This window comes from Festucalex cinctus, chromosome 4, assembly GCF_051991245.1.
Source record: "Festucalex cinctus isolate MCC-2025b chromosome 4, RoL_Fcin_1.0, whole genome shotgun sequence".
NCBI classification, from domain to species: domain Eukaryota; kingdom Metazoa; phylum Chordata; class Actinopteri; order Syngnathiformes; family Syngnathidae; genus Festucalex; species Festucalex cinctus.
This window is the reverse complement of record NC_135414.1, coordinates 17766995-17792437: the sequence shown is the minus strand read 5'-3', so window position 1 is coordinate 17792437 and position 25443 is coordinate 17766995. Positions and strand designations below refer to the sequence as shown.

The window sequence follows — 25443 nt, the reverse complement described above, 5'->3', positions numbered from 1 at the left end:
AGCGCGACACTCCGATTGGACGACTGTGCCAGCGCGACGCTATTGTGTATCCGTGTATTATACCCCTATTGGTTATTGTTGTTTCTCCTCCGTTCTGTCAGTTCTGTCAAATGCGGTTATTATTTGTTCACCTTCCACTTTCACTCCCTTGTCAAACCCCTGCCTGAAATTTCAATTAAAACTACTCAGATGTTAAAGTCGACCCGTGTTTATCTACTCTATATTTTCTGTTATTGTGTTACTTCCCTTCCCCTTGACGAGCCGGGCGTAACACCGTGGCCGAGTACAGTACGCGCACATAGCATATCTTGCAACTGTGGTCTTTTTATCGACAACGTGAACGTTGTCGACATAACTCACCGGGAACGCAAAATGTTTCCAAACTGGTGACGAGAGAAGCGGGAGCGGCTTGAAGCACCATTGCTGTGTCTGTCCGCGCTTGCCATCATGACTGCAGGAGAAGTCAGCTAACAAGTGCCGTTAGCTAGTAGCTGAATGGCTGCGTCTCATTTGCTTTCCTGGGAGGTGGCGGTGGCGGCGGTGGCGGCGGGCGCGGGGGGGGCATCGAATCGTGTGTCCTCTCTTCTATTTCGATGCTCGAAATCGTGACGTAATTTCGATCGATTTCGATAAAAAATCGAAATCGTGACACCCTTACTATTCACTATAGTGGGTGGCTTCAAACAAATGGTGTTCTGTCCTGGGGTTCAACACATCCCATGACATCAAAGCTGGAATTCAGATTTTTTTTTTTTTTGTCTGATAGGCCCTATTCAACTTTTGATGTAAAACCCAAATGTCTTTCACACACAACAAAAACAAAGGAATTAACCTTGCCGTAACAATACTTTTGGAGCTGACTGCATATTCCTTCCGTTTCATTGCTTAAATCTATTGTGGATATTTGCCTGATTCTATCACCACTTTTGATGGGGATTAAATATTTTTGTTTTCTTTTTTTGCATTAGCCCGACCTTGTTTTCATAATTATTTGATGTCCAATGATCGGGCATCAGAAACAGTCCCCCAAAGATGATGATGTGTGACGAATGTGGCTGCTCATGCCAAGGTCGCAATCCACAAGACCGACACTCAGTCAACTTTTAGCTATTATTAGCGTTATTAAGCTTATATCAACCTGCTGTTCCAATTACTTTGCTGGCCTGAGCTTCTCCACTAGGGTTTGTGTGTGGGGGTTGTTTGGCTGTTACCTCGTGTTAGGTGTGATGGAGTGTGTCATTAAGAGCGCCAACCCACCTACTCCAGGCAGACGCCCAAACATGGGGTCCCTGCTGTGATGAGGTGTGACAAGGAGACTCGGGGGACACGTGGATACATAAATAAACACCCTACAAGACTTTCCATCCTTGTTGTTGTTTCATCAAAAAGCAAATAACACGAATATTAGAGTATTGCCAGCAAAGCTTCTAAAAGCAGATAAGGTCATTCATTGTTCAGGTGAGGTAAGTACAGATAGGAAGCGAGCTCACACTGTTCCTTCAGGGACAGTGTGAGACCGGCTGATTGGGATCCATCTTCATCTGCATTCTCGCAAGTAAAAGCAGTCCTGTCCTCGGCAACAAGTCATGGAATTTGGGTCATTTTATCCATTAAACATGATACATCTGCTATCGTATTGCATTTGCTCTACTTTCAGACTCCAGTTGCTTTTTCTCTGCGGCTTACTTTTGTGCCCTGTTTTTCTTTCTTTTTCTTTTTTTTTTTATTACAGTACTTTTAATTTGTTGCAACAACCTCACACAAAAAAAATAATTAAAAAAAAATCATCCATTTGGGAATTGTAGGCGCTTTATTTCCAGGTATTGGATTTATGTAACTGGTGAGCAGCGACTTCAATCTCAGATCACCGTGCTTGTGTGTTTTACCACAGAATTGTAATTGGGGTGGTGACGGTACAGTTCAGTTCATTCTCTTTAGAAGTGGAGGCATAAGAGAGACTGACAGATGCCCTTTTGAGATCTGCGATACTGTAGATTTTCCGTGCTGCAATGACAGAGTCTGAATTTATAATGCTTTAGATGTAGCCTAAAAAGATGAGAACGGAAAAGTGCACCAGTGCAACCTCATTCCCTACCCGCAACACAACGTAATGAAGTTCCTATGAAAGCTTTGCGGTCCCTTATATTTAATTTAAAAAGTTTGACAACTTTGCTCAAGTTTTCATTACACATTCACAGCCAAAGGCTGAAGAAAAATCCCAAGAATAATACATATGGTACGTCAGACAAGTTGTCCCTTAAGGTCTACAAAGCCCAATTCCATTGAAGTTGGGACATTGCGTAGAATGTAAATAAAAACAATACAATGATTTGCATAATGTTGATCAGTTTGAACAGTACTTTATTTAAGTGTATTTAATTGAATGCAGGTTGAAAAGGATTTGCAAGTCATTGTATTCTGTTTTTAGTTTACTTTCCACATTTGAGTGCTCGTGCTTCACTGTGCAAAGTTGGTTTATTTTACATTGATGAAAGTGCACATTTTCTATATGCTTACTAAAGTGGGTGAATGAGGATGACTTCACAAACTGTTTGGAAGCCGGTGGCTGAATAATGAGCCTCCTGTGCATGTTGATGTGTAAACCAGAAGCCCACAAGGCTTTGGCATAATGCTGAGATTCGCTTTTTGTCTCACAGAATTTGTTTACCTCTAAGTTTTGTTATGAAAGGAGTTGGTTTCATCCAATGTGGCAATTGCCTCACAATATAATTACCGGTATGTCTTCGCTTAGGTGTATTTTCTAATGATGCATTATTCTTCTGACCAAACAATTTGGGGAAGTGACTTTTTTTTGTTGAAGTATGACTTCAAAACCACAACTCAAAAAACCTTTGGGATGAATGACAACAAAGATTTAGTTCCTCATGCTAGGCGTCCATAGTATTATTGTAATCATTGTATTAATTGTCATGCCTTTGCTAGATGCATAAATACTGTAAATTTCACAGCAACACAGAGATTGTTTAATGCAACACCTGTCACGATCGGATCTTGTCAGTAGCGAGGAAAGAAAAGGAACACTCTGCTTTAGGTGGAAATTGAAGTGGATGCTTTTATGTTAAATATACCCCAAGGTCCAGTGCGAGAAAGCATATGGATGTTGGATCGTAATGGCACAGGTGGCCTTGGGCATGTTCACAAACTCACTGTGTTACGACTGTCAGGAGTAACGCATAAAAACAGGCAGCTGGTAAGATATTTCAAGTCTGGTTTTACTGGCAGCTGTTTGTGTTTCTACATAATATCTCGAAAACAACAGACAATATTTAGTGCATCTGCTGCCCTGTTGTACAATAATGATGGATAGACACTGTAGCCAGCCACACCCTGAGGTATACAAGAGCTTTTCCAAGATCCAGGATTTAGTAATTATTCAAAATTTCTCTCAGTTTATGCAAATCTACACCCTGCAAATTAAAACTAAAATAATTGACATACTGTACACCCACAACCACTCAACTTTTTATTTGTTTTTCATTGTCCTGTTCGCACGAGTGGTGGCATTTCTGAAGCTGGCATACATGTCACATTTTGGCAATAATCAGAAGAGCAATGGTTAACTTGAGCAACTCAAAAGTCAAATATAAAATTGTACATTAAGCAGACTGCGAACGATGTTATTGAGTAGATCAGTTTGAATGATGCAGTGATTTCCAGGTCAATGAGACATAATATCAGTTCTCGTACGGCAATCGAAAAGCTCTCCAATGAAGTTTTTCAAGGTCAGAGACATGGCTGTTGAGAAGGGGTCACCACTTCAACAGTCCGTCAAAAATATGTCCTTATGTAAAAGCTACCCTTAGGGCAAACAAGATTGGTGATTGGACCGCTGCCCCAGTATCTATGTCATTTTGTGGTTTAAGACTTAATGTAGCCAAATATGACCACCATGAAATAAACACAATACCTGGATTTCTTTTCATCTAACAAGACCGTATAAAACACTAATCTAATAGCATATCGCATCTCTGCATTGCTCTTGTCTTAAACTGTCTCAGGAATGATGACCAACACGTTCACCTTCATGCCTCTGCCGTCTAAATTGAGATGTAGGTCACTTTCAAACACACACAAACACCGAGAAAGGTCAAGAGAAGCCGTGTAAAAGTGGAACAGTGCTGCCCTATTTTGTTGAATGGAGTGGTATGTCTGCTTCTGATCCACAGTATGTTGTAGTTCTTGAAATCATCAAATATTGATCAACATTTTCCAATTGGGCCATGCAGCTAATCTCTTAGGGAAATTACATTACTGTGAACCTTCATATTGTCAGTGATGTAATTGTAAAATTTATTAATATACTGCATCCAACCTCAAAATCACCAAGAGTTTAAAATCATAAACATTTGAACGAATACTTGAGGGGAAATTGGTAATTTTAAATAATATACGATACATAGAATTAAATAAAATTACTATTTTGCAAAAAGACACAAAGAAATTAGTGTGAGTGTACTTGAATGGTCATATTAGTCGTGGCAAAGTAAAAATAAAAATTAAAAATAAACCCTGAGAAAGAAAACTTTGAAGTCTTCAATCACCTTTCTGTAAAATGTGTAACATTCTTGGTGAAATGTTTTTTCATTCCTGTACTGTGGTTGCCAACATGATCTGTTTCTCACTGAAACCTGCACCAGGGTGATAAAAGAGCATTGTTAATCACACTGTACAGTATGCCGACATCCTCTGTAATTAGCTGTTGATGTGTGCTGCTGGTAATGTCAGACAATGCAAACATGCCCCTTAGCACATTGCTATTTTAATTGCCGTCACCGTGCTCCGACGTTTCCTCTGTGAAAACCTTCACTGCAGCTTAACTGCTGACAGAAGGGGGAGTTAAGGGAGTGAAGACGGAAAGGTTAGGGGGAGACAAAATAGAGTAAAATCACCTGACCTCTACATTTGTTACGTAGTGACAGCTTTTCCAGACAGCTACAACAACTTGGAGTCTGCAATATTGAGAGACATAGACAAAGCCTTTGAACGGCTCTTCAGTGTTAGATAGCTGGCATAAATACATAGATCACATAAATGTACTCATCCACACAATGCATAATTGATGATACAATCACGGCAATTTAATATTAGTAGTTGTGTGTTATCAAGTATTAGTTCTGATGGAACCACAACAAGTTGTTCTATGGCAGAGAGAATGAGAAAACCGATTAAATGGCTTCAATGATAATTTTAGCTTTCTCTATCACCATACTTTGAATAAGTCAACGTGCCAGTAAAAAAAAATAAAAAAATAAAATGTTGTACAAGGTAAGTTACTTAAAAGGGAGATGTTAGCTGTAATTTGCATTTCAAATTGGCACGATAGAAACTCAAACATAGTTGCTTTGATTAATGGCAAAGATGAGCTCAAATGGATAACATGTAAAGCTGACGTTAGCTAGCAGGCTACTCATTTTGTTTTGCTAAATTACTCAAAGACAACCCCACCAAAACATTTGCATGTACTGTTAGAAAAGTCAGTGATAGTCACTTGGTTTCTGCCATCCGGACAGTACCCTACTGCATCTTGTTTACAAACATTATAAAAGGATGCAAAATACAAGATTGTTCTTTTCACAACTAGCTAGCGGCTAGCACAAGATGCTAATGTATCACCGCACATCGTCATCCAAAGCCCCTTTTGTCAAGAATCACAATGGGTTATACATTCAAATGCATGACACCAGTTACAGAACAACCAAATTAGAGTCCTTTGGTCATTTAAAAATAAATAAATAAATAAATAAAATGTTGTCTATAGACGGAATCGGAGCAAAACCACATAAACAGCACTTAATTAGCACATAGCATAACACACACACACACACACACACACACAAAAATACAAATAATAATAATTAAAAATAAAAGGCAAGGAAGACAAAAAACAGTTCATTTTTTTTATGTTGTATTAAACAAGCTATTTTTGTTTTATTTATTAGCGATAACTTGTGCAGCACACATCAGTTTACAGCAGAAGACTGTACAACCCAGATCGACTGAGGTTTTCTCTCGAGACTCCGGTTTCCAAACACATGCATGCTAGGCTAATTAAAATTGTCAAAATGTTTGAATGTGACTGTGAATGGTTGGTTGTCTGCAGTTCAGACCTTGCCCAATCACCGAGTTTACCTGGCCTCTTGCCGAAAGTCAGCTGGGACCAACAACTGCTCGCATGAACCGTAATGAGGAACAGTCAGAATCGAAAATGGATGGCTGGTAATTTTGCTCCAACAGTTTGGTCAAATTTCAAATTGTACGACCTTTTGTGTAGGTACCATTGTAATTGAATTTCAATTTACTTTTCAGTTTGCAGTTAAAGCTCGCTCTACTGGTATCAGGTTCATAGCATCAAGTGTGATCATCTCTAAAGTGATTGTTCATTATTTCATTAATCCTCACCAATAATCCAAGTTTATAGTGAGGATAAGCATTGTGCACTTCAGCATTTAAATCTTAAAAATTAATATTGCATTTAAGGTATCACATACCAGGTTCCTCGACTCCACATTTTGTTTACTTTCTTACTAAATCTATTTATTTATACATTCTGATGGCTTGCTTAAAATGCCTGCGGTTTTATTTTGAGAGATTTGTGAGAACTGTTGCAAGTCAACCACACACACAACATCGAATTTAAAGCTGACAGAGCGGGTGTCTGAGCTGTTAGTCTGGATGAGCGGCCCCCCCAGATTTTCGACAGTGAGGATTTTACTCAATGTTAAACAAGAATACATTTTAACTGAGCTTAATAACACGCTTGAGGTGAAAGTATAAACGTACTTGTGATTTACAGTATACGGAGGAACTTTTATGAAGCTATTATGGGCAATTACCTGCACTGTTGACCTTTCTGGCTTACACTTTGTACTTTTTGTCCTCTATTCTGTTTTTGAAACAACCCCCTCACAGCAATGAAAGAGGTTTTTGTGATTTATCTGGTGGAGGTAATGTCCACCGTCCTCCATGGATCAGTGTTTTTATGATGATGGGAAAAAAAAAAAAAAAAACGGCCTACGCAACTTTGGCCCATGCTTGTGCTGTAGTCAGGGTAACATTTTAACCGATGTCCAGAGGCTTATGAATGTTTTCATTAAAATGCATACACTCTGCATCAATTTCCCCTAGCAAGGTGGCTAATGTATGCTATTGAGCCAACTAACTTTACTTTTATTTGGAGTTGGTGAATCCATCTGGCTATCACATCATTATTTCTAGTTTTACTTTTCACAAATTTAACAGACTTGTCGCCTTTTTGTGTTGACTTTTTAAAGGGACAAATCATGCATGTTTACCCTCATTTAAGTGTAGTTCATAGTTCTGATTTAAATCTGCTCGGTTCAACTTAAACCATTCACCTACCACCTGTCCCCTGCACCATAAGTGTGCCCCAGGGCATAGCTCGAGGCCCCCTCCTCTTCATCGCATATCTCATTCCCATCAGAAATATCATCTTCAAATACATCATCCAATTACATGGCTAAATGGATGACACCAAGTTCGAGTTTGTCACCCCTTTGTGTCACCCCAAAGACCGTCTAATTGAACTTAATTCTTGGCTCTGTGCACATTTTCTCGAACTTAAAAGTAACAAAACTTCATTCCTTCTAGTTGGGTCAAATTCTTCACTTGCCAAAACAATCTGTTAACATAGAGAATCCCCCCGTCAGGGTGTCATCCTTGACAACGCCGATAACATTTTCATTACTGCATGAACTAATGTCGTCCTTCCTTCACCTGCTATTCCAATACCATCCTTGCTGGCAGCCTCGTCACCTCCGGGATCAATTATTGCACGTCAAATCTTTTTGGTCTCACTCACAAATCCCCCCCTTAACTCCTCGATTGGCCCGAATTCAACTGCTTGAATCACAACAAGAACCATGAAGATCCTCACCACCATATCACCTCAGTCTTAAAACAGTTCCAGAGTTAAATTTGAACTAATATACATTCCAAAATCATGTTGCGTACCACAATCCTCACCCCAACATACCTGCCAGTTGTTGTATACATTGTCACGACACCTCACACCCTTACATCATAATTTTTTCTCCACCTCATTGTCCTGTCTACCTGTCCGACCATCGTGGGGAGTAGCACATTCGGCTTGCGCTCCTTCCACCATCTGCAATTCACCACCAACTGAACTGACTTTCTTGTGTTTGTAATTTGTTTTTATCCTGATTTTAGTGTTTGATTGCGTCGTGTCCTTGTGTGCTTTGAAAGACACTTTTAAAGAAAATATTTTCAGGATAGGCAGAAACCCAACTATTTGTTTACAAGTAATTAAAACATCATTTTTGAGTTCTTGGATGTTTTTTAAAGATTAAGATGGTAAAGAATTAAAAGTTGGTTTATAGAGTAGTGTTGCTTTTTTTTGCTGTCAGAAGCAGCACATTGTTTTATTTTGTTTATTGGAGCTGTAAAACTGTGTGACGTTTTGAAGTACAACTACACAACTCACAAAAAATGCTGTAATATTTCACATCCAGATGAAATTTGAGGACAAACTTAAAATGTGCTATAACCTTTGCAGGTAAATTTTGGAATAATGCACAACTTTACTAGCCTTCTTTTTGTCTAATTTGCTGTTTCGAAGAAGCAGACCAGCAAAATTCACAATAGGTGTCTTATCCATTAGTCCATTAATTTGAATTGGTATTTATTCAATTATTTATTTATTCATAATGCTGGTCACATTTTGACTTGGTTTTAAGTGAGGGCAACACCACCAGTTTAGCTGTGAAAAAAATAAAAAATCACATATTTGGACAGGTGCAACCACATCATTTGACTGAATCAATTTGCATAAACACACAATGTCAACATCTTTCCCATCTATTCTCTCTGGGACTTAATTGCTGGTTTGGCCAATTTCACATTGTTTCACTGAATTCAGTGGAAATACATTGAATCGTGGATTAAAAATTGTGCGAGGAGGCAATTAGCCATTGCCAAAAAATAAACGGTGAAAAGAATACGAAACAAAAATGATGAATTAACTGCGGGACCCTAGTTGGCCGCAGGGTATTTTGTCTCCCTGGTGCAACACACACATATGCCCAATTGGATGTGTTACATATTAAGGTGATCCACAATTGACACAAGATTCAGATACTCTTTGTTGTAGGCACAACGGATACATACGTACTGCATCTGGTTTATATCCACATACAAAAGAGGGCCAGGTTGGATTTAAAAAAAAAAAATCAGACACGTCACATTTTCGCAAAAAAAAAAAAAAGTCAGAATTGAGCTGCAGTGTGAACAGCCCAAGTTATGCCGTACCATATGAGTGTGTCTCACCATGGGCTTATTGTGTGACAAATGGTTATTTGATATCCTTTCCAAGGCCCATTGGAACGCACCAGCCTACCTCTTAAAGCCTGACTCAGTCAGGATAAAATGGTGTTGTTGTTGTTGAGGGTGCTTGCCTTGATAATAGCAAAGCCTGTTTGTATCTGTCAGTAATCTTGGTTAATCCAGCCTACTTCTCATGTCTCAATATCAATACGCTGCTTGGAAACTGTGGGACGAATCCCAGCTGTCATGCTTGAGGAGACTAGTAACTGCGCTCAACTCTCTGTTTCCCATGAAGCAAGAGGAGGGAAACATGAACAAAGTCTCAATCTTTTTCAATGACTTTACTGTTATTCCACAAGGCTGCATGATCATCACCAAATATATGACTGTTATTTCCTGCAAATAATGTGCAATACAATAAAAGGAGCATATTTTCAAACCTGGCTTTAATATCATTTCCACTTTATAGGTATGTTTTGAATCTTTAGTCAGTCATATCATTCACTCTGATAACACTGGTCACCGCACATTTTGTGTCAAGAAAGCTTCAATGGTGTAAACGTATTTGGATGTAGCTGAATCTGAAAATTACATTGGCTTTTCTTCCCGAATTGGATCAAATCTTTGATGTTCCATATTTCTATATGGAATATTCTTTCATTTTTGAAATATTGTGAAAGACGGCAATCGTTATCGCGGAGAGCCGTTTATATGCGAATCATGTTTCATGAGAAAATTAAGTGTAAATTCAAAATATTAGGGAATATTAGCAGTAAACAACAAGCTTGTTTCGCTTTCATTTGAGAATAAATGACGAGCATTTGTGGATATCCCTAAATGAATTATCAATTAAATAATTGTCAAAAATATCGATTTCTCTAAAACTAGAGCCAAGTGAAAGAAAGATGTCATTTTCGAGACCAAATTACCCAGGAGCCATTAAAAAAATCTGGGGGGAAAAATGTATGGCCAGTGTAATAAATGAAGCCGGCAAAATGGGGGACAGTATTCTACTCGGGTACAGAGAATAACAAAACAAAACAAAACAGCTTTTTAAGGGTAAGTTTGGGGTGGGGCGGATTATACTGGGGTGCGTGACACCGGAATTTCCGGTGATGTTTTTTTTGTTTTTGTGTCTTGTCTTGACAGGATTTATGAGCGAGTTATAGACCCTCCTCAAATGGAACTCACACCAGGAAGTGGCGTTTGGCTTGGCCAGCACAGCCACAAGCACGGCCTATTCAAGGTGAGACCGTGAAGAAGATGCATACGCCGTCACGCAATTCCCCCGTGTGCCTTTAACGTGCTTCACATTTCAAGTTGCCTGGGATAATTGGACAGATTTGCACTGGGCTTGTAAGTGGAAGGGAGCCTGGTAGACGACACAAGAAGAAGTACCAAGGGGGCTTCGAGAGTAGCTGCATACAGCTCAGCGTGTGCTTTGAAACTCTTATTCCCAAGCTCATTACAATGTCGATTTTTAATCACTGCTCATTTTCCCAGCCCACTGCATGTGCTCGGAGCAGGCCGAGGACATGACAGATTGTCAAAGATATGATTTTGTTTCTGCTTCACCCACATCCCTGCCCACCCAATCAATGGACATATCGATTATCCTCCAATCTCTGCTGCAGTGTAAATTATTTTTGCTCCAACTCTTTCACTGACTCACACAAGGCCGCAGTGGCGCCTCCCTCCGCTCGCTCCTCATTCACCTCTTTGTAGGGTAAGACTTAAAGGGGATCCTTCTTCTTCTGGTGTTGAAAGATTCAGCTTAATCATGCGGTTTTCTACCCGCGGTTGGTTTCGCGCTTGGGGTGTGGCAACTCCGCGTGCAAGGATTGCTTAAAAGTGATTGTCGCAAAGAGACAGCTGGCTTGGAAAGGGATTTGTGCAAAGTGATGGAGGAAAAGCGGAAATTTCCCCTGCAGCTTTACATAGGTTGGAGTTGCCATGTTGGCTGACAGGTGTGCTTGTAACACCTTGAATCCTGAACCTGCTGCTCAGTGCGGAGGGGCTGTCATGCCACGATAAGAGTCAACCATAGACACGGGCTTGCACAACTCGTGGAGAACTACATTCAGATTTTTGCTCGAGTGTCAAAACGGTCAATGTACAACTACAGATTCCTACATATTAAATATTCACAAATCAGCATGTTATTATATATCAACACCATGCTAAGGCTGCACCTTGGCTCATGAATTTTTCGAGTTTTAAGATGTGCTTGGTCATTTTGTTTTTCATCCAGCAAATTTCTTTGCATTTTTTTTTTTTTTTTTAGCTTTTTAATATAATAATTCCCTGTGCAGTATTTACAATGATCTTACAGTATATTGAGACAGTGTATTTAGCTGGGAATGGTGTTGCAGTAGATCAATCATAGTCTGTCGTATACATATAAACTAGTGTTGTTCCGATACTGTTTTTTGGCCCCCGATACCGATACCCAGCTTTGCAGTATCGGCCGATACCGATACCATACCGATACTTAAGTTTTTTTTTCCTCAACATGAAAAAGCTGTCCTGCTATTGGTTCAGAGCATTCAAGGGCCAATAGGATATCTTAGATCGGCATGCAGTGAACATGTCAAATACCAGTGAATGTCGTGCACCAGCAAGACACAAGATGCTGCATCCAAAATCCTATGTTAGCGTTGGAATTAATGGTATCGGCATGTTACTTGTGAGTAGTCACCGATACCGATACCACTGTTTTAATGCAGTATCGGCATCGGAACAACACTAATATAAACTGTATACACAGTAAATTTTGTAGAGTAAATTTCACTCTAAAAAAGACAATGTTTGGCCTCAGTTTAAGCAGAGTAAACTTTAAACTTGGAAGACAGTAAAGTATATTTAAAATAAAAAATAAAAATAAACTAAAGGGGGTTGAGGAAGGATTGCAGAACCTTCCGGTTGGGAGACGGCCAATCTACCTGCTGAGCCATGCCGCTCCAGCTGTTTGTCAGTATATTGCTGGTGTCAGGTGGAATTCTCGTACCTCCAAGACCATCATTTTTTAGCTACTTTTGGTCACGCCAGCAATATGTTAATAAATAGTAAGCATGGCATAGCTCAAGTGGTAGAGTGGCTCTATCCCATGCTGAATGTTGTGTGATCATTCCTAAACTTGTTTTTGTTTTTAATATTTTACACTCTTCCTAGTTTAAAGTTTATTTTGTTTAGACTGGGACTGAATGTAGTCTTTTTTTAAGAGTACAATTTACACTACGAAATGTACTGTGTGTCTTGTCAGCCTTATCCTTTGTAACTATTTTTCTTCTATGAAATGCATTGATTCTCTTTTGTTACATGAGGGAGAGCAAGAGACAATATATTTCAGGGCTTCACTTAGATTATGTACTAATCGTGCACAGTGATATTTGGTCAGAGCTTCTACATTCCATCACCAAGGCAGACATTTGAGATCTACACCTTCATTTTTATTCTGACACTTCTGACAACCACTTCTGAAACCGCCAGTGTGTGTGCGTGTGTGTTGCTATGTGAATGTGTTCTCAATCTGTGCTGCAATCCTGCTCATCTCATGGCTCTCCTTCCAAGATACGGAGGCAAAGTGTTGCTTGCATCAAATGCACTGTGAATGGATTTCACGCACACCCCAAGCAAGGGAAGCTTGGTGGCAAATGTACTTGCAATGACACATTTGAATGTTTCCAGCGAGCCATTTTTAGGACAAATTGTGTGACTCTGCATGAGGGGGTTTTACAAGATTGGTTTTTCTTCTAGATGGTGATGTTTTTTTTTTTTTCTTTTTGCAAAGAGTTTGTTCCCTGTGGTGATCATAAAAGCCCCTATTTAGCAGCCTTGGATGTAACTTGTCATTCACGATGATTGGCAGACTGGTCAGCGTCGTCAGTTGTAGATGATTTAGTGCTGCAAAGTACTTTACTTTTTCCTCAGTTTACTGCATGCTATCATTTTATACCATTTCCTGTGCCATTTTGTCTCTTCTTTGTCGAAAAGTTGAGCCATTTGTCACGCTGAAATTAGTTCGTTTTATGGTGGTGGCGGCCATATTTCATACAAAAAGTTCCAAATACTGCTGAGCCAATGACGAGGATCACGTATCATTTGTAGATACAGCAAACTATTTCATCTAAACATGAAAGTCAAACTCGAATGTGTGCAGACGCCTACTGATAAACATCGAGGAAAGGGGACCTGATGGATCAATAGTGGGGGGGAAAAAAAACAAAACATATCATCAGTGGATCTCTCTCTTTGGTCTTGTCAGGGCATTATCCAGGATGTGAAGTTTGTTTTCGCTCCCAACGGCTACATCACACAGTGTCCAAACCTTAACCGCAGTAAGTATCCCCATCAACCATCATGTGTGTGTGTTTCACTGACTTTTGCCTTTATGAAATTAAACTGTGATATGATGGTGGTCGCCATTAAAATGTAAAACAGAAAAGGGTGCCATTCATAATATTTAATTTCCCCAAGATACTCAGATCCAAAGCCTGATCATTATAATGAGGCACTTAATCATATATTGTCTTTTAAACCGATACCCACCACAAGCCAAAAACAATGTGACTGAGACTTGTTTTGTTTACTATTGATCTGTGCCTAAATTGCCCGCCATCCGTTGAACGCTTTATCGTTTCGGTTGTGTTCACGCACTCTTTCTTTCAGCCTGTCCGACCTGTAGTGATTTCTTGAGCCTCGTGCAAGGCATTATGGACCTTCAGGACCTGCTCGCCAAGATGACCCTAAAGGTAAGAACAATCAATTGCCTCCCACAAAAGGAGACATCCAATAAATCTCACCAGACTGTACATAAAATGTACTAAAATCTCACTTTAGTGTCATTAAAGTCTACAGTGTGTACCCACACAAGTACGCAGCAAAACAAAAATGTAATCTGATGCAAAAACTTTCTGTTCCATAGTGTCTTATATTGTCTTGGAGACCACATAAACCCAAAAAGTGTAAACACTTGTGATTATTACATTTTATTTAAAAGGCACACTGCTGTAGTCATAAAAGAGTTTTTGTGAGTTTTCTTTTTTGGCCAGATGCACACGGCAACGACTGCCTGAAGGGAGAACCTTAAAAGAGTGATGAAGGATGTGACAAGACCTTGGCGATGCGGGCTGCTTCCCTTTGTACTGCGGGAACGTTCAGGTCAAAGAGAGGAGTTTGAGAGGTGCCAGTGTTTTCTGCTGCTTGTTTGATGATTCTGGCAAGTTCCTCCTCCTTTTTACTTTAAGGATGGGATGTCAAATGGGAGAGCAGGCTCAGTAAGTGACTGGCATACAATTAGCAGCTGTCAAAGTTAATCGACAAGTAATCAATTATCAAATGAATCGACTGAATGAACTATTTTATTGAGTAATCGTTTCGAGCTATTTTTTTAATTGAAAATTGTCAAAAATCCTCTGATTTCAGCATATTAACAGTAATTGTTCACTGATTTCGATTTCAGTAGTCCTTCATGAAAGAAGACGGATTATCTTCTGTGTTTAATCAAAATAAGACATTTGCAAACATCTGTTTTTACTTTGGTAAACAATGACCGAACCGGTAACATAGGTCCCCTCGATGAAGCGATTCTAAAAATGGTGACAATACTACACTTTTTCACACATGCCCTGTCTGATGTTAAAACTCCTCAGCATTTGTCGACAAAACATATCCTGTTGGGTCTTCTCGTGAAGCTCATCCACATGCTGCGTGAAAGACGGGAGCTTGTCGCACTCCATAGCCAGGTAGCTAAAAATACGGACTTGTTCCACCATCTGTCCCTCCAGCAGAGGCGGCTCAGAGAGAGGATGTGATGTGTCACGGGTTCGGCTTCGCTCGTTGGTTTTATTAACATTCGGTTCCACTGAGCTCTCCTGAAACTAAAGGGCCATAGTTTCCACATACGGCTTTTGCATGTAGACAGGGAATGTTCATCAGTCAGAGAGGCCACCAGGGCCATGTCATCTGCGTATTTTAGCAGTGTTGCGACATTGTACAAATGTTTAAATATTTGATTTAAAGTCATTTAACCGCATACGCAGAAACCTCAAACCCATAAAACCCGTGCTTTGGTGACCCCGCAGTTCTTGGAGCTGGTGCGGAAGTGTGCTTGTGGTCACTGTAATAAGTGTGATGGAACGTCTATTGATGATATCCTTGCAAATGTGCGTCTCGTGAATGTGTTCAGGAGGCATAAGGCAATGTCCTCCACTCCTCGATCCTCCTTCTAAGCAACTTGTCGGGGGTCCAAGCTGTTGCCCACCATGGTGCCCAGTTCCCCGATAGCCACTCTCTCCACACATTTGCAGAGAATGGAGGGGATTTCTATGGATATGGAGTTATCCATGGCTTTGAAAAGAGGATTTTTGGCAACAGGACAATTCATTTCTTCTGGTGAACCGCTCGTCCATCTTGTTCTTGTTGCAAAGATAGCCTGCCTGGTCTTGAGTTTCGGCTCCTTTTTCAGCTCTTTGACTCCCCCCCCAAAAACTATAGTTTTAATGTAAAAACAATGTTATAGCGCTGTTTTTTTTTCTGTTTTTTTTCGGGGGGGTGCTCTGTTTTTGTGGCAAAACAGTTCCAGCACAGAATGACAAAATGACACATAAGCAGATAGTCACAGAGTAACTCTAAAGCAGCTTTGTTTTTCTGGAAGAACATCTCATCTCCAGTCATCTTATCTCACCCCCTAAGGATATCCACACAGTCGTCATTCCACACTTGAATGTTTTTTTTTAATTTTTTTTATTGGCTTTATTTGTTTTTAGCTTTTGTCGCTATTTTGGTGCCAGGAATCTAAAACGATGGTCTGAAAACCCAAGAAAGTAGGTGGGATTTACGATACAAGTTGTAAGCAGTATTTTTGGACTTGTATCTAAATTGTTGTGTGTATATTTCTTAATTAAAATTTAAATAAGAATTGATGAACATTCCTGCACCATTCCAGAATATATTTATTGGATTATAAATCACTGCAGTAGAGCTGGAGTTGTTATCGTCTGTACTATTATTGTGAGCCAGTGCAACCATCTTGGATTTTGGCTGCTTATAAATTTGGTGTCTCCGAAACAATCTTTTACAACATATGAATCTAATACGTTCTAACTCATTTCCGATGAACATCACCGTCCCGCTGTGTCGACACATTCTCCTTTTACGTTCATCTGCACAACACTTTGCCACCTGATTTGTTCATACAAGTCACAGCGGGGCAGGATCCGGTCATCTCCACTCACCAAATGTCTCCGTGGTGGGACGAGAAGAGTTCACCAAGGGGTGAATCTTTTCTTACTGGAATGTGTGGTATGAGAAAGAGATGGGGTGACTCCAACCATTGCACATTGATTCCCTTGACATTTGCATGTGGCATATATGTGAAATGGATTATTAAAAATCTGATGTGCTCAGAATAATGGGCATGCCCGAGTGTGCAGATTGAAGAGCTAGATCTTCTCTTGTCGTTTTATTATTATGCCAGAGTCTCTCTGCCTCGTGTATCAACCGCTGGAGATGCCCGTCTATTAGCTTCTGACTTGTGTGATACCACTGCCAGTTGGTGCTGCTCACGATATCCTAGAAAGCAATTCCTCTGCGGTGCCTCGGGGCTGATGCTTTGCCTTTCAAATTTGTGTCTTTTGTTGAGGACTTCGACAGGGCTGCTTTTTAAAGCTCACCGCTCACACAGCCCTGCAGTAGCCAATGGGAATGCCTCCAAATGATGTTGAATAACTTAGTGGCATCTGGAATTTCTCTCTCTCTCTCTCTCTCTCTCTCTCTCTCTCTCTCTCTCTCTCTCTCTCTCTCTCTCTCTCTCTCTCTCTCTCTCTTCTCTCTTTCTCTCTCTCTCTCTTTCTCTCTTTCTCTCCTGCCACTGTAGAATGAGTGCTCAGCCCAGCCAGGCCATAATTTCTTGGTTGACCTTCACTGTTCAGTCCAGGTTTTTCTTATTCAGCGTCACCAGTCCGAACCCTGAATGTGTTCACAGCATCTAAGTTATGTGTCTAGGTGAGCCATTCTTCCACACCAAACTCATCATAGGATGTTTTTCTGGACCTTGCTTTGAAATCATCCGAATAATGACATTCATGATTCTTCTTAACCGATTCAACTGTTCACACTTGTGTTCATAATTTCATTTTCTCATAAATAGCAGGCATGGGCCAGCTGGTCCTAATTAGCATAAATAAATGGCCATCAATGCCGATACAAGGGCATAAAACTGGAGTGTTGTGGACACACAGAAACGCAAGTACACCAATTGAAGATGGAATGTTCATAGATTATTATTGTACATTGGTATTGAAATGTGGGTTGTTTGATACAGTGGTGACTTCACAACTGGGTGTTTGTGTTTCAAGGGTCAGTATTGAACTCTCAGTTACAGTCATAGCTCATCTGAAAGGGCTTTGGAACCAGAGCATTACAGTTGAAGTCCTGCTGTGGACAAAACTAAGTTTCAACTGGATGTTGGAGAGATTCTTGTCTGCTTGCTGACTACTGTTAAGATGCCCTTGAGCAAGCAACCCGCCTGGCTAAGCTCAGGCACAGTCAACGTCTGCACATCCCATCACTCTGGCATATAATAAAAGTTAGATGTGTAAGTAAATTTAAATAGTATATCAATTCGGTACATGAGGTAGCCTACATGTTAATGGTATCAAAGTCAAATTATGTCTAACACATTAAATTAATAAATAAATACTGTACGTATGCGCTGTTTACAATATGTGCATGTTTTTTTCCTCTGCTCTCCTTTGGGAGCATGGCTTGAGACTTGTCTTTTTTTTTTTCACTCGCGCCTTCTCTTCTTATCTAAGATCTCGGTGCACTGATAAGCGAATAACAACAGGCTCTTTCCGTCTTCGCTCCTTCTTTTGGCCATTTTTTCCATGTTTCTTGGATGGGTTGAGCCTGTTAAGTCAATTTCGTTGCTCTGTACTTGTGTATGTGAAATGATGCTGAAGATCCATTCATTCAAATACAGTAAAGACAATAATAGTCTAAGTCAGTTTGTGGTCTGTTAGCTGGTCATTTAAACACCTTAATTTGACAGTTTTTGGCATTTTAATAGTTAGATAAACACAAACAGGATGTGTATGTCACGGTTTTCGTCCACCCATGTAATTTAAATTATTGACTTCTGTAGGGTGAAGTATCATAAATTCTGTCTCCTAACAACATGTAATTAACAAGTGAAGAAACACAAGCAATGGAGGCAAGCTGATTTCCCACATTTCCTACAAGGAACCTTAAAGAAGTCAGTAAAGAAGGAAGAAAAAAAAAGTGGTGGTGCCTCTGAAAACTGTGAGGACTCTATGTAGGAAACAAGTGTATTTAAACACCAAAAACTAATTAAACTAACAATTAATCTTAGTCAGATCAAATCTAATAAAAATTCAAGAATATGAATGAATCAGACCTGATCTTGTTTAATTTTCCTTTCTTTCAAGTCAGAAGTCATTTGTATCACCGTGAGACGAACAAACAGTTCTTTGCCAGATGTCAAAGAGGCATCACAGTTGAAGGGCAAACATCAAGAGAATTGAGAATTAAACGAGCTGGAAAGATGGGCGTAGGAGTAAATGCGGGGTTCTCCACTGTCTCTCTCTTTTTCTTTTTTCTTTTCTTTTTTTTTTTCTTTTTTGAATACTGTAGCTTATAGCCTACGGTGTGCAGCATGAGCTGAATGAAGAACACTTATTATTCTTCCTCTAATGACCGGCTCCCAGTGGAGCAGCACTGTGAACAAAAGTGGGGGCATTCCGCAGGGCGATGGCTGTGAGGTTACCCCGCTCGCACTGTCCGACTTTTGATTGTGTTTTGCGACTGGTGGTTTTTATGGTCATTCTCAGTTAAATTACGCCGAGTCCAGGCTGACCCAGCTGGAGGGATGCCACTGCGAGAAGACCTGCAGTGCCAACGGCCTCGTCTACAGGGATAAGGAGTTGTGGGTGGAGCCGGAAAATTGCAGGAACTGCGCTTGTAAGGTGAGTGGCTCTTGTCCTAATTAATGATCAAACCCTTGATTCATATTTAACACAACATTACGTTAGGTGTCGTAAACCTTGCTGGAAGTGATTGCAAAATGTGCTGCTAAAGGTACTTTCCTTTAGTATTTCCTCTCTGCCAGACCGGATACCATTGCTGCCTCCAGGCCTGATAATCACCCCCTAATTAGCTGCTCGTACACATGCTAGCCAGACTTTGAAATGTGTTGAATCAGGCCATCTACAGCCCTTGGGAATTCGACTTACTGTATCACAACACAGCAAGCACTGGAGAGAGTTTAGTTGGTGCGCTCTGCTCCTCTGTATGTGCTATTAAGTGATATCGGTGCTATCCTGGGGAACTATTTCCAATGACTCATGAAATTAAGAGGCATCTGCAAGGAGAGATGAGCTTCAAAACTCGTGTCAGCCCTCCAGGGCCTCCGTATCAGCAGACCACTTGGTGTCGTTATGTATCCTCCAGCACTCAACGATGAATCAGTTCACAGATTGTATATTTATACCAGACTAGACAATTCATTAGGGGGTGGTAATTCAATCCGATTAAAGCTCTGCACACCAGAAATTGTACTCAGTGGTACTCGGTTTACCCAAAGATGCCATACATTATAACTATTTTATTTTGTATGGGTAGAAAATAAAACAAAAATAACTTTTAAAGTCTTGTTTGACAAATGAACAAATAATGACACTATGTGATAAACCCAAACTTTTTTGCTTCCACGTTCTACCGTGTTTTTTTTTTTTTTTGTCTGTGTCTTTTTTTCTTCATGGGGTAGAAGGGTTAGGGTTAGGGATTAAATCCGTGCCGCGAGCACATCTCCGGTTTGGGAGCACAGAGCGCTACCAGTGAGCTAAAATTGTGGGCTGCTGACCCAGCTCAGGACCTTATTTGAACGCTCAGGAATAGAGAGATAAGTAAAATATGACCTACTTCTTTTTTTCTTTTTTTTTCTTTTAGAGAAAAAAAAACATGTTTTTAAATATATAACAATAATAAGTTCACGACACACACAAAACCCGCATCTCCCCCCACATAGACACACCCCTCGTGATAGACTTAGGAGCAGTCCGCGATCTACCAGTTGTAGTAACAACACGGTGCACTCCACCTCTCGATGGTCGTGTAATGAAAAACAGACATTTTCATGAATTTATAACCCTACCCCCGGAGTGCAGAAATAGAAAAGTGTGAATAATTGTGTTTTTTGAAGGCATTTTTTTCCCCTGTACTTGTCATTAGAATTCAAAGCCCTAATTAAAACATTGCAATAAATTGTGCATTCCCCCATGTTGAGAAACTTAACAAGTTCCTTCTCCCTTGTCACAATAACTTTGTCGCGGTAATATCAACCTATAATAATTGCAAATTGGGCATCAGATGTGATAAAAAGGATGACAAACTATTAATATCTCTTTAAGAAATAAAAAAAATAAATAGTATGTGCTGTCACTGCTGTAGCAATGTTGTTGCCAGAAAACAAACAAGTTTTACTAATTTTGCCACCATGATTTATTTATTTATTTATTTATTTATTTATTCTTACAGAATGGAGTAGTAGAGTGTCGAAGGATTTTCTGTCCTCCTGCCAATTGCTCAGAGGACTCATTGCCGGTCCATGTGGACGGGACCTGCTGCAAGAAATGCAGACGTGAGTACAGATCACAAACATAGCTCACGCTTAATCAGTTGTCGTAGCTACATAGTCTCCAATGGTGGAGCCAATCTCGGGCCACCCCACTGGCCATCCTCACTTGTAGGGGATTTAAGTAATGCAGTGGTGCAGATAATCGGTTCTGCCTTACTGCCATCTCCACACTGTCACCATACGTTCACATGACCATGCGCAACCGTCTAAATATGGGTTGATACTACTGAGTTGCATGCTGAATACCAACTATGGAATCTTTGTAATAAGTAGCCACCATGGTTATTAGTTATTTGTTTTTTTGTGTTTTGTTTTATTTTATTTTATTATTAGTATTTTTTAATGGAGTATTTGTTGAGTGGAAGATTAAAAGAAAGGTCACTAAAGGTCACAAAGTATTGTGGAATAGTGCAATAAAGTAAACAACAATTTCCAAAGGACTATTCGATTTTCCTTCTTCGCTACAGTAATACTGAAATACAGTAGATGTTTTACAATAAAACCCGAAATCTCATGTCTGATTTTGACACAAATGAAATGCTATACTTAGTTATAGTTTTCTAACTGCAAAATGTAGTTTTACTTAGTTAAAAAAAAAAAAATTGAAAATCATTTATGTTTGTATTTTTTGTTGTTGAAAATTGAAATTCTAGCTTTACTTTTTTTGTTAACTATAATAACTTTGCTTAGCACACAATCAACATGGCCAAGAAGTAATTGTTTATCGTAGACGCCACCTTGTCCAACACACTCAAATGAAACGGGTTTGGATGTGTAATGTTTCTCTCATCGCTTGCTGTATTGGATGTGTGCCAGTCTACCCAGCGTCCTCATTTAGCTTTCGTCATTTACAAATATTTACATATTTTACACATATGTCATATCATCACACAAAAAATATTCGCAGATTCACTTTGAAAAATGTGTGGAAATCTTGTGTGCCAACATTGACGTATTCGTTACGTAATCCATGTACGCCTGCTAATAATATGACTAAATCTGACATATAACTAAATCACGCCATTGTTTCTTCATAGTTTTAATGTCTTTGTAGTGACAATCTTATCACCACAACACAAAAATAGCTAGTTAAAATTCAAGTTACAGCTTTTTTTTTTTTTTAAAGATCCATGCCTCAAGAGGGGGGCACAACCATCTTGGTTGGTGAGCACCGGCCAACTGTAATTCAATTATAAAAGAATATGTTTGGTAAATGCTCAAAAATTTATGGACAGCTGTGTGTCTCGCTATTCTGCAAACCCGACAATCCCTCATGCATAGTTTGCCTTTGAATAATTCCAGCGTCACTCTTCCTTTCTCAGTCGCTCCGCATGCTCAGTCTCTCGACCCTTCCTCCCATCGGAACATCACAACTCTAGCGCAGGCAAACAAGCGAATTATGTTCCAGAGTTGTGAGCGTCAGCTCCATGGCCCCGCACCCGGATGAGGAGCAAAGCAGGACTTCACATGATAGGCTTCATTTTATATTTCTGCTTTATTGCCAGAGGAAGATGTAGAAGCGTCCCTTCTGTTGTATTCCTAATGCACTGTTACATTTTCCCCAACCCTGCTTCGGTTCGCTAGCCAAGGACAACTCATTTTACTGGCTGAATTAACTGGCTGCGTTTGCCTTGAAACCATGTTGGTGTGCAATCGCATGTTGTTCATTTTTATTTAAAGTACTAGGATATCATATTATGTCAATGGTTCTTAATACATTTCAGTTTGCGCAAGCCTTAATAGAGTGTTTTTCCCCCCACAGCAAAATGCAGTTACATGGGGCAGGTCTTTTCCGAGGGTCAACGAGTTTTATCCAGGAGCTGCAGGGAATGCAAGGTAACTCTACTTTTGGTGCTCTCTTTAGATTTTTAAGTTGCAAAAAGCATTTGGGTTGACGGCCTGCCTTGGACTCCTTGTTATAGTATTCAGGAAGCCAGGACGTCTTATTAGTTCTCCATCTGACATTCAATTGACTCTTTGTTTTTCCGAACGATCAGAAAACCAGGTAATTAAAAAAAAAAAAACTAATTAAAGCAGAAATACAAAAGACCTCATTTGAACTGCTGCTTTATTACCACATGGATTATAATTGAAGACATTCTTCATGTTAACCAGAGGTCATCGGTGAGGTTCATTCACGGGGAGGTCATTTATCTGGAAAGACACATTTTTCAGGACAAAACTACCATCGTGGGTGCACATTTGCTTACACGGCACCACATACACTATTTGCGGATCCATGTTTTAACCTTGAAGATGCCAAACTGTCATTTGAGCGTGCCAGTATAAGCGTTGCCCAGCAACTCTTGTGCCGTGCACAAACGACAAAGTGACACAATGACGAATGTGAGCAGCCAAAAACTGACGTCAGCGCAAGAGAGAATTTTAACTCATTCTGACACAGGACAACAATAGTGGCCCTGCAAATCTTGTGTGGATTTTCTTTATCCAGCTACCAATGAGCCATGCAACAGGGACTTTCTGATTAACTAATTTGCTCCCAATAATGTGTAAATACGTTTTTTTTTATGTTTTAAGTGTCCCAAAAACATATTTATAAGTTTTTTTTGGGGGGTTAAATTATTTTTTTTATTTTTTTTTTATGCTTGAGCATACAGAGGGCTTTATGCAGCCTCTCAACTGCAAAGAACGGTTGCAGAAATGGTAGTTATTACAAAAACGGCCAGCAGGTGGCAGCAGAGCAAAGGAAATCAACCAGGGCCCTCTAGATAAAAAAAGCTAAATTAGAATTTTAAATTGATTTGTGAAAACTGATGAAACTTAGCTCTCTTCTAATGCTAATTGCTGCTAAACGGAAACAGACAGAAACATACTTTTTTTTTTCCTGATGAAAGAGACTTTAATCTTTCTTTTGATAGGTTCCATGCTTTTCTAGCAATTAAACACAATATTCTGTGGGCCTTGCAAAATCAGTCAAAATTCAGTAAAACAGCCGGGAGCGAAAGGGATTGCTTCTGTGAAAATGGCTGGGAGTGAATGAGTTAAATGTGAGACCTAGAAGAGTATGACACTGAAAGAAGTTGTGAATCAGAGAAACATCTTTGGGATTAAGGACCTTGAGCGATACAATGGTTTTCTGTTTGTCATCGGGGCCTCAGGGAAAATGACACCATTATGTTTAACATCTTTTCTTTTTGTGGTTTTGTCCTCTTTGTGAGTGAGCAGGATACTGTCTTGCATCTGTTAATCTCATTCTTCTGCCTATGCCCACCTGTTTTCAAATCCAACATGTCCCTCCCTCCCCAAGAAAAGCCCCAAAACCCATCTCCCTGTTGCGCTCCCCTCAATTGTGATGAAGTGTTTTGAGAAAGTAGTCATGGCACATATAAGCCAGGCAGTTCCTGACACACTGGACCCACTCCACTTCGCTTATCGTCAGCTTCAGCTCTCACACAACCAAACCCAACTGATCAGTAATTTCTGATCAGAGCATCACGACCAGCTACATCACAGAATGGTATGCGAACTGCAACATACAGGACAGACAGTCTCCCCCAGTGTGTCATTAAAACATATCTGTGGAGTAGCCTTTACACCACTACATCAGTTAGGACAGCTGTGGCAGAAAGAGGACACTGAGCATTATCAGGAATAGCCCATACATCCACAAAACGGACTTCTCCTATCAGGTGGAGGCTACACAAGTGTACAAAACACAGGCCAACAGATGCTTATTGAGGACGTACAGTACAATCGAGAGCTGTGCAATATTGTTTTTGCAACCCTTCACAATATTGAATGTCTACACGGTGCAACACCTTTGCAAGATGTAATACTTGAATAGCTACATTCCTACATCTTGGTACATTACATCCACATTTTTAAACTGAGTGACCTCCAATATAATGTCCTTTTGAATGTTGTTCTTTCTTTTCTCAGTTCTTTCATTGCATCTATAATCGTTTTTATTTTCTTAAAGTGGAGGGAAACTAGCAAAGTAAGAATTTCATTGCTCAGGGTTACCACTCTTTTTAATGTGCATATGGCAAAAAAAAGATATCTTGAATCTCGAGTTCATCTGCTTTCATGACAGCCCCATTCAACTTGGACCACTAGAATGATTGACTGAGACTGAAGGTTGCTCATTTGTATCCTCAGTCCACTTTTGTAGTTAATCCACGCTACTATATATCTCTCACTGTGCTTCAGGCTGTGGATCCATTATCAAGCTCAATAGGCAGTGGTGTCTTTGTAGAATTAATTGATATATGTAGTGTAGTAGTCCCTGTGAAGAGAGCTAATGAGTAAGATGTGATTCTGTCTAATCCATTGAACTTCTTTGTTAGCACCCTCCTGATCTTTTGGTAATGATTTTCTTATATTTGAGAAAAAGGTCAAATCAGTACGAATACATTTCCCAGCTTAAATAGGATTCTACCAAATGTCAAACGTGTTGTTTTCATATTTAAGCAAATCTGGATGTATTTTTGAGGGGGGCGATA

The 25443-nt window shown here is 39.8% G+C and overlaps 1 protein-coding gene across 2 annotated transcripts in view; it reads left to right on the top strand.

Annotated features, from left to right (window-relative positions):
• LOC144017634 (protein kinase C-binding protein NELL1-like) overlaps nucleotides 1-25443 on the top strand; it is a 144770-nt gene that overhangs the window by 40992 nt on the left and 78335 nt on the right. For both annotated transcript variants that reach the window (XM_077519407.1, XM_077519408.1), the window contains 6 exons: nucleotides 10474-10570; nucleotides 13589-13661; nucleotides 13993-14075; nucleotides 19176-19310; nucleotides 20881-20983; nucleotides 22743-22816. In XM_077519407.1, coding sequence (XP_077375533.1) covers nucleotides 10474-10570; nucleotides 13589-13661; nucleotides 13993-14075; nucleotides 19176-19310; nucleotides 20881-20983; nucleotides 22743-22816 — 565 coding nt within the window. The remainder of the gene's footprint in view (nucleotides 1-10473; nucleotides 10571-13588; nucleotides 13662-13992; nucleotides 14076-19175; nucleotides 19311-20880; nucleotides 20984-22742; nucleotides 22817-25443) is intronic.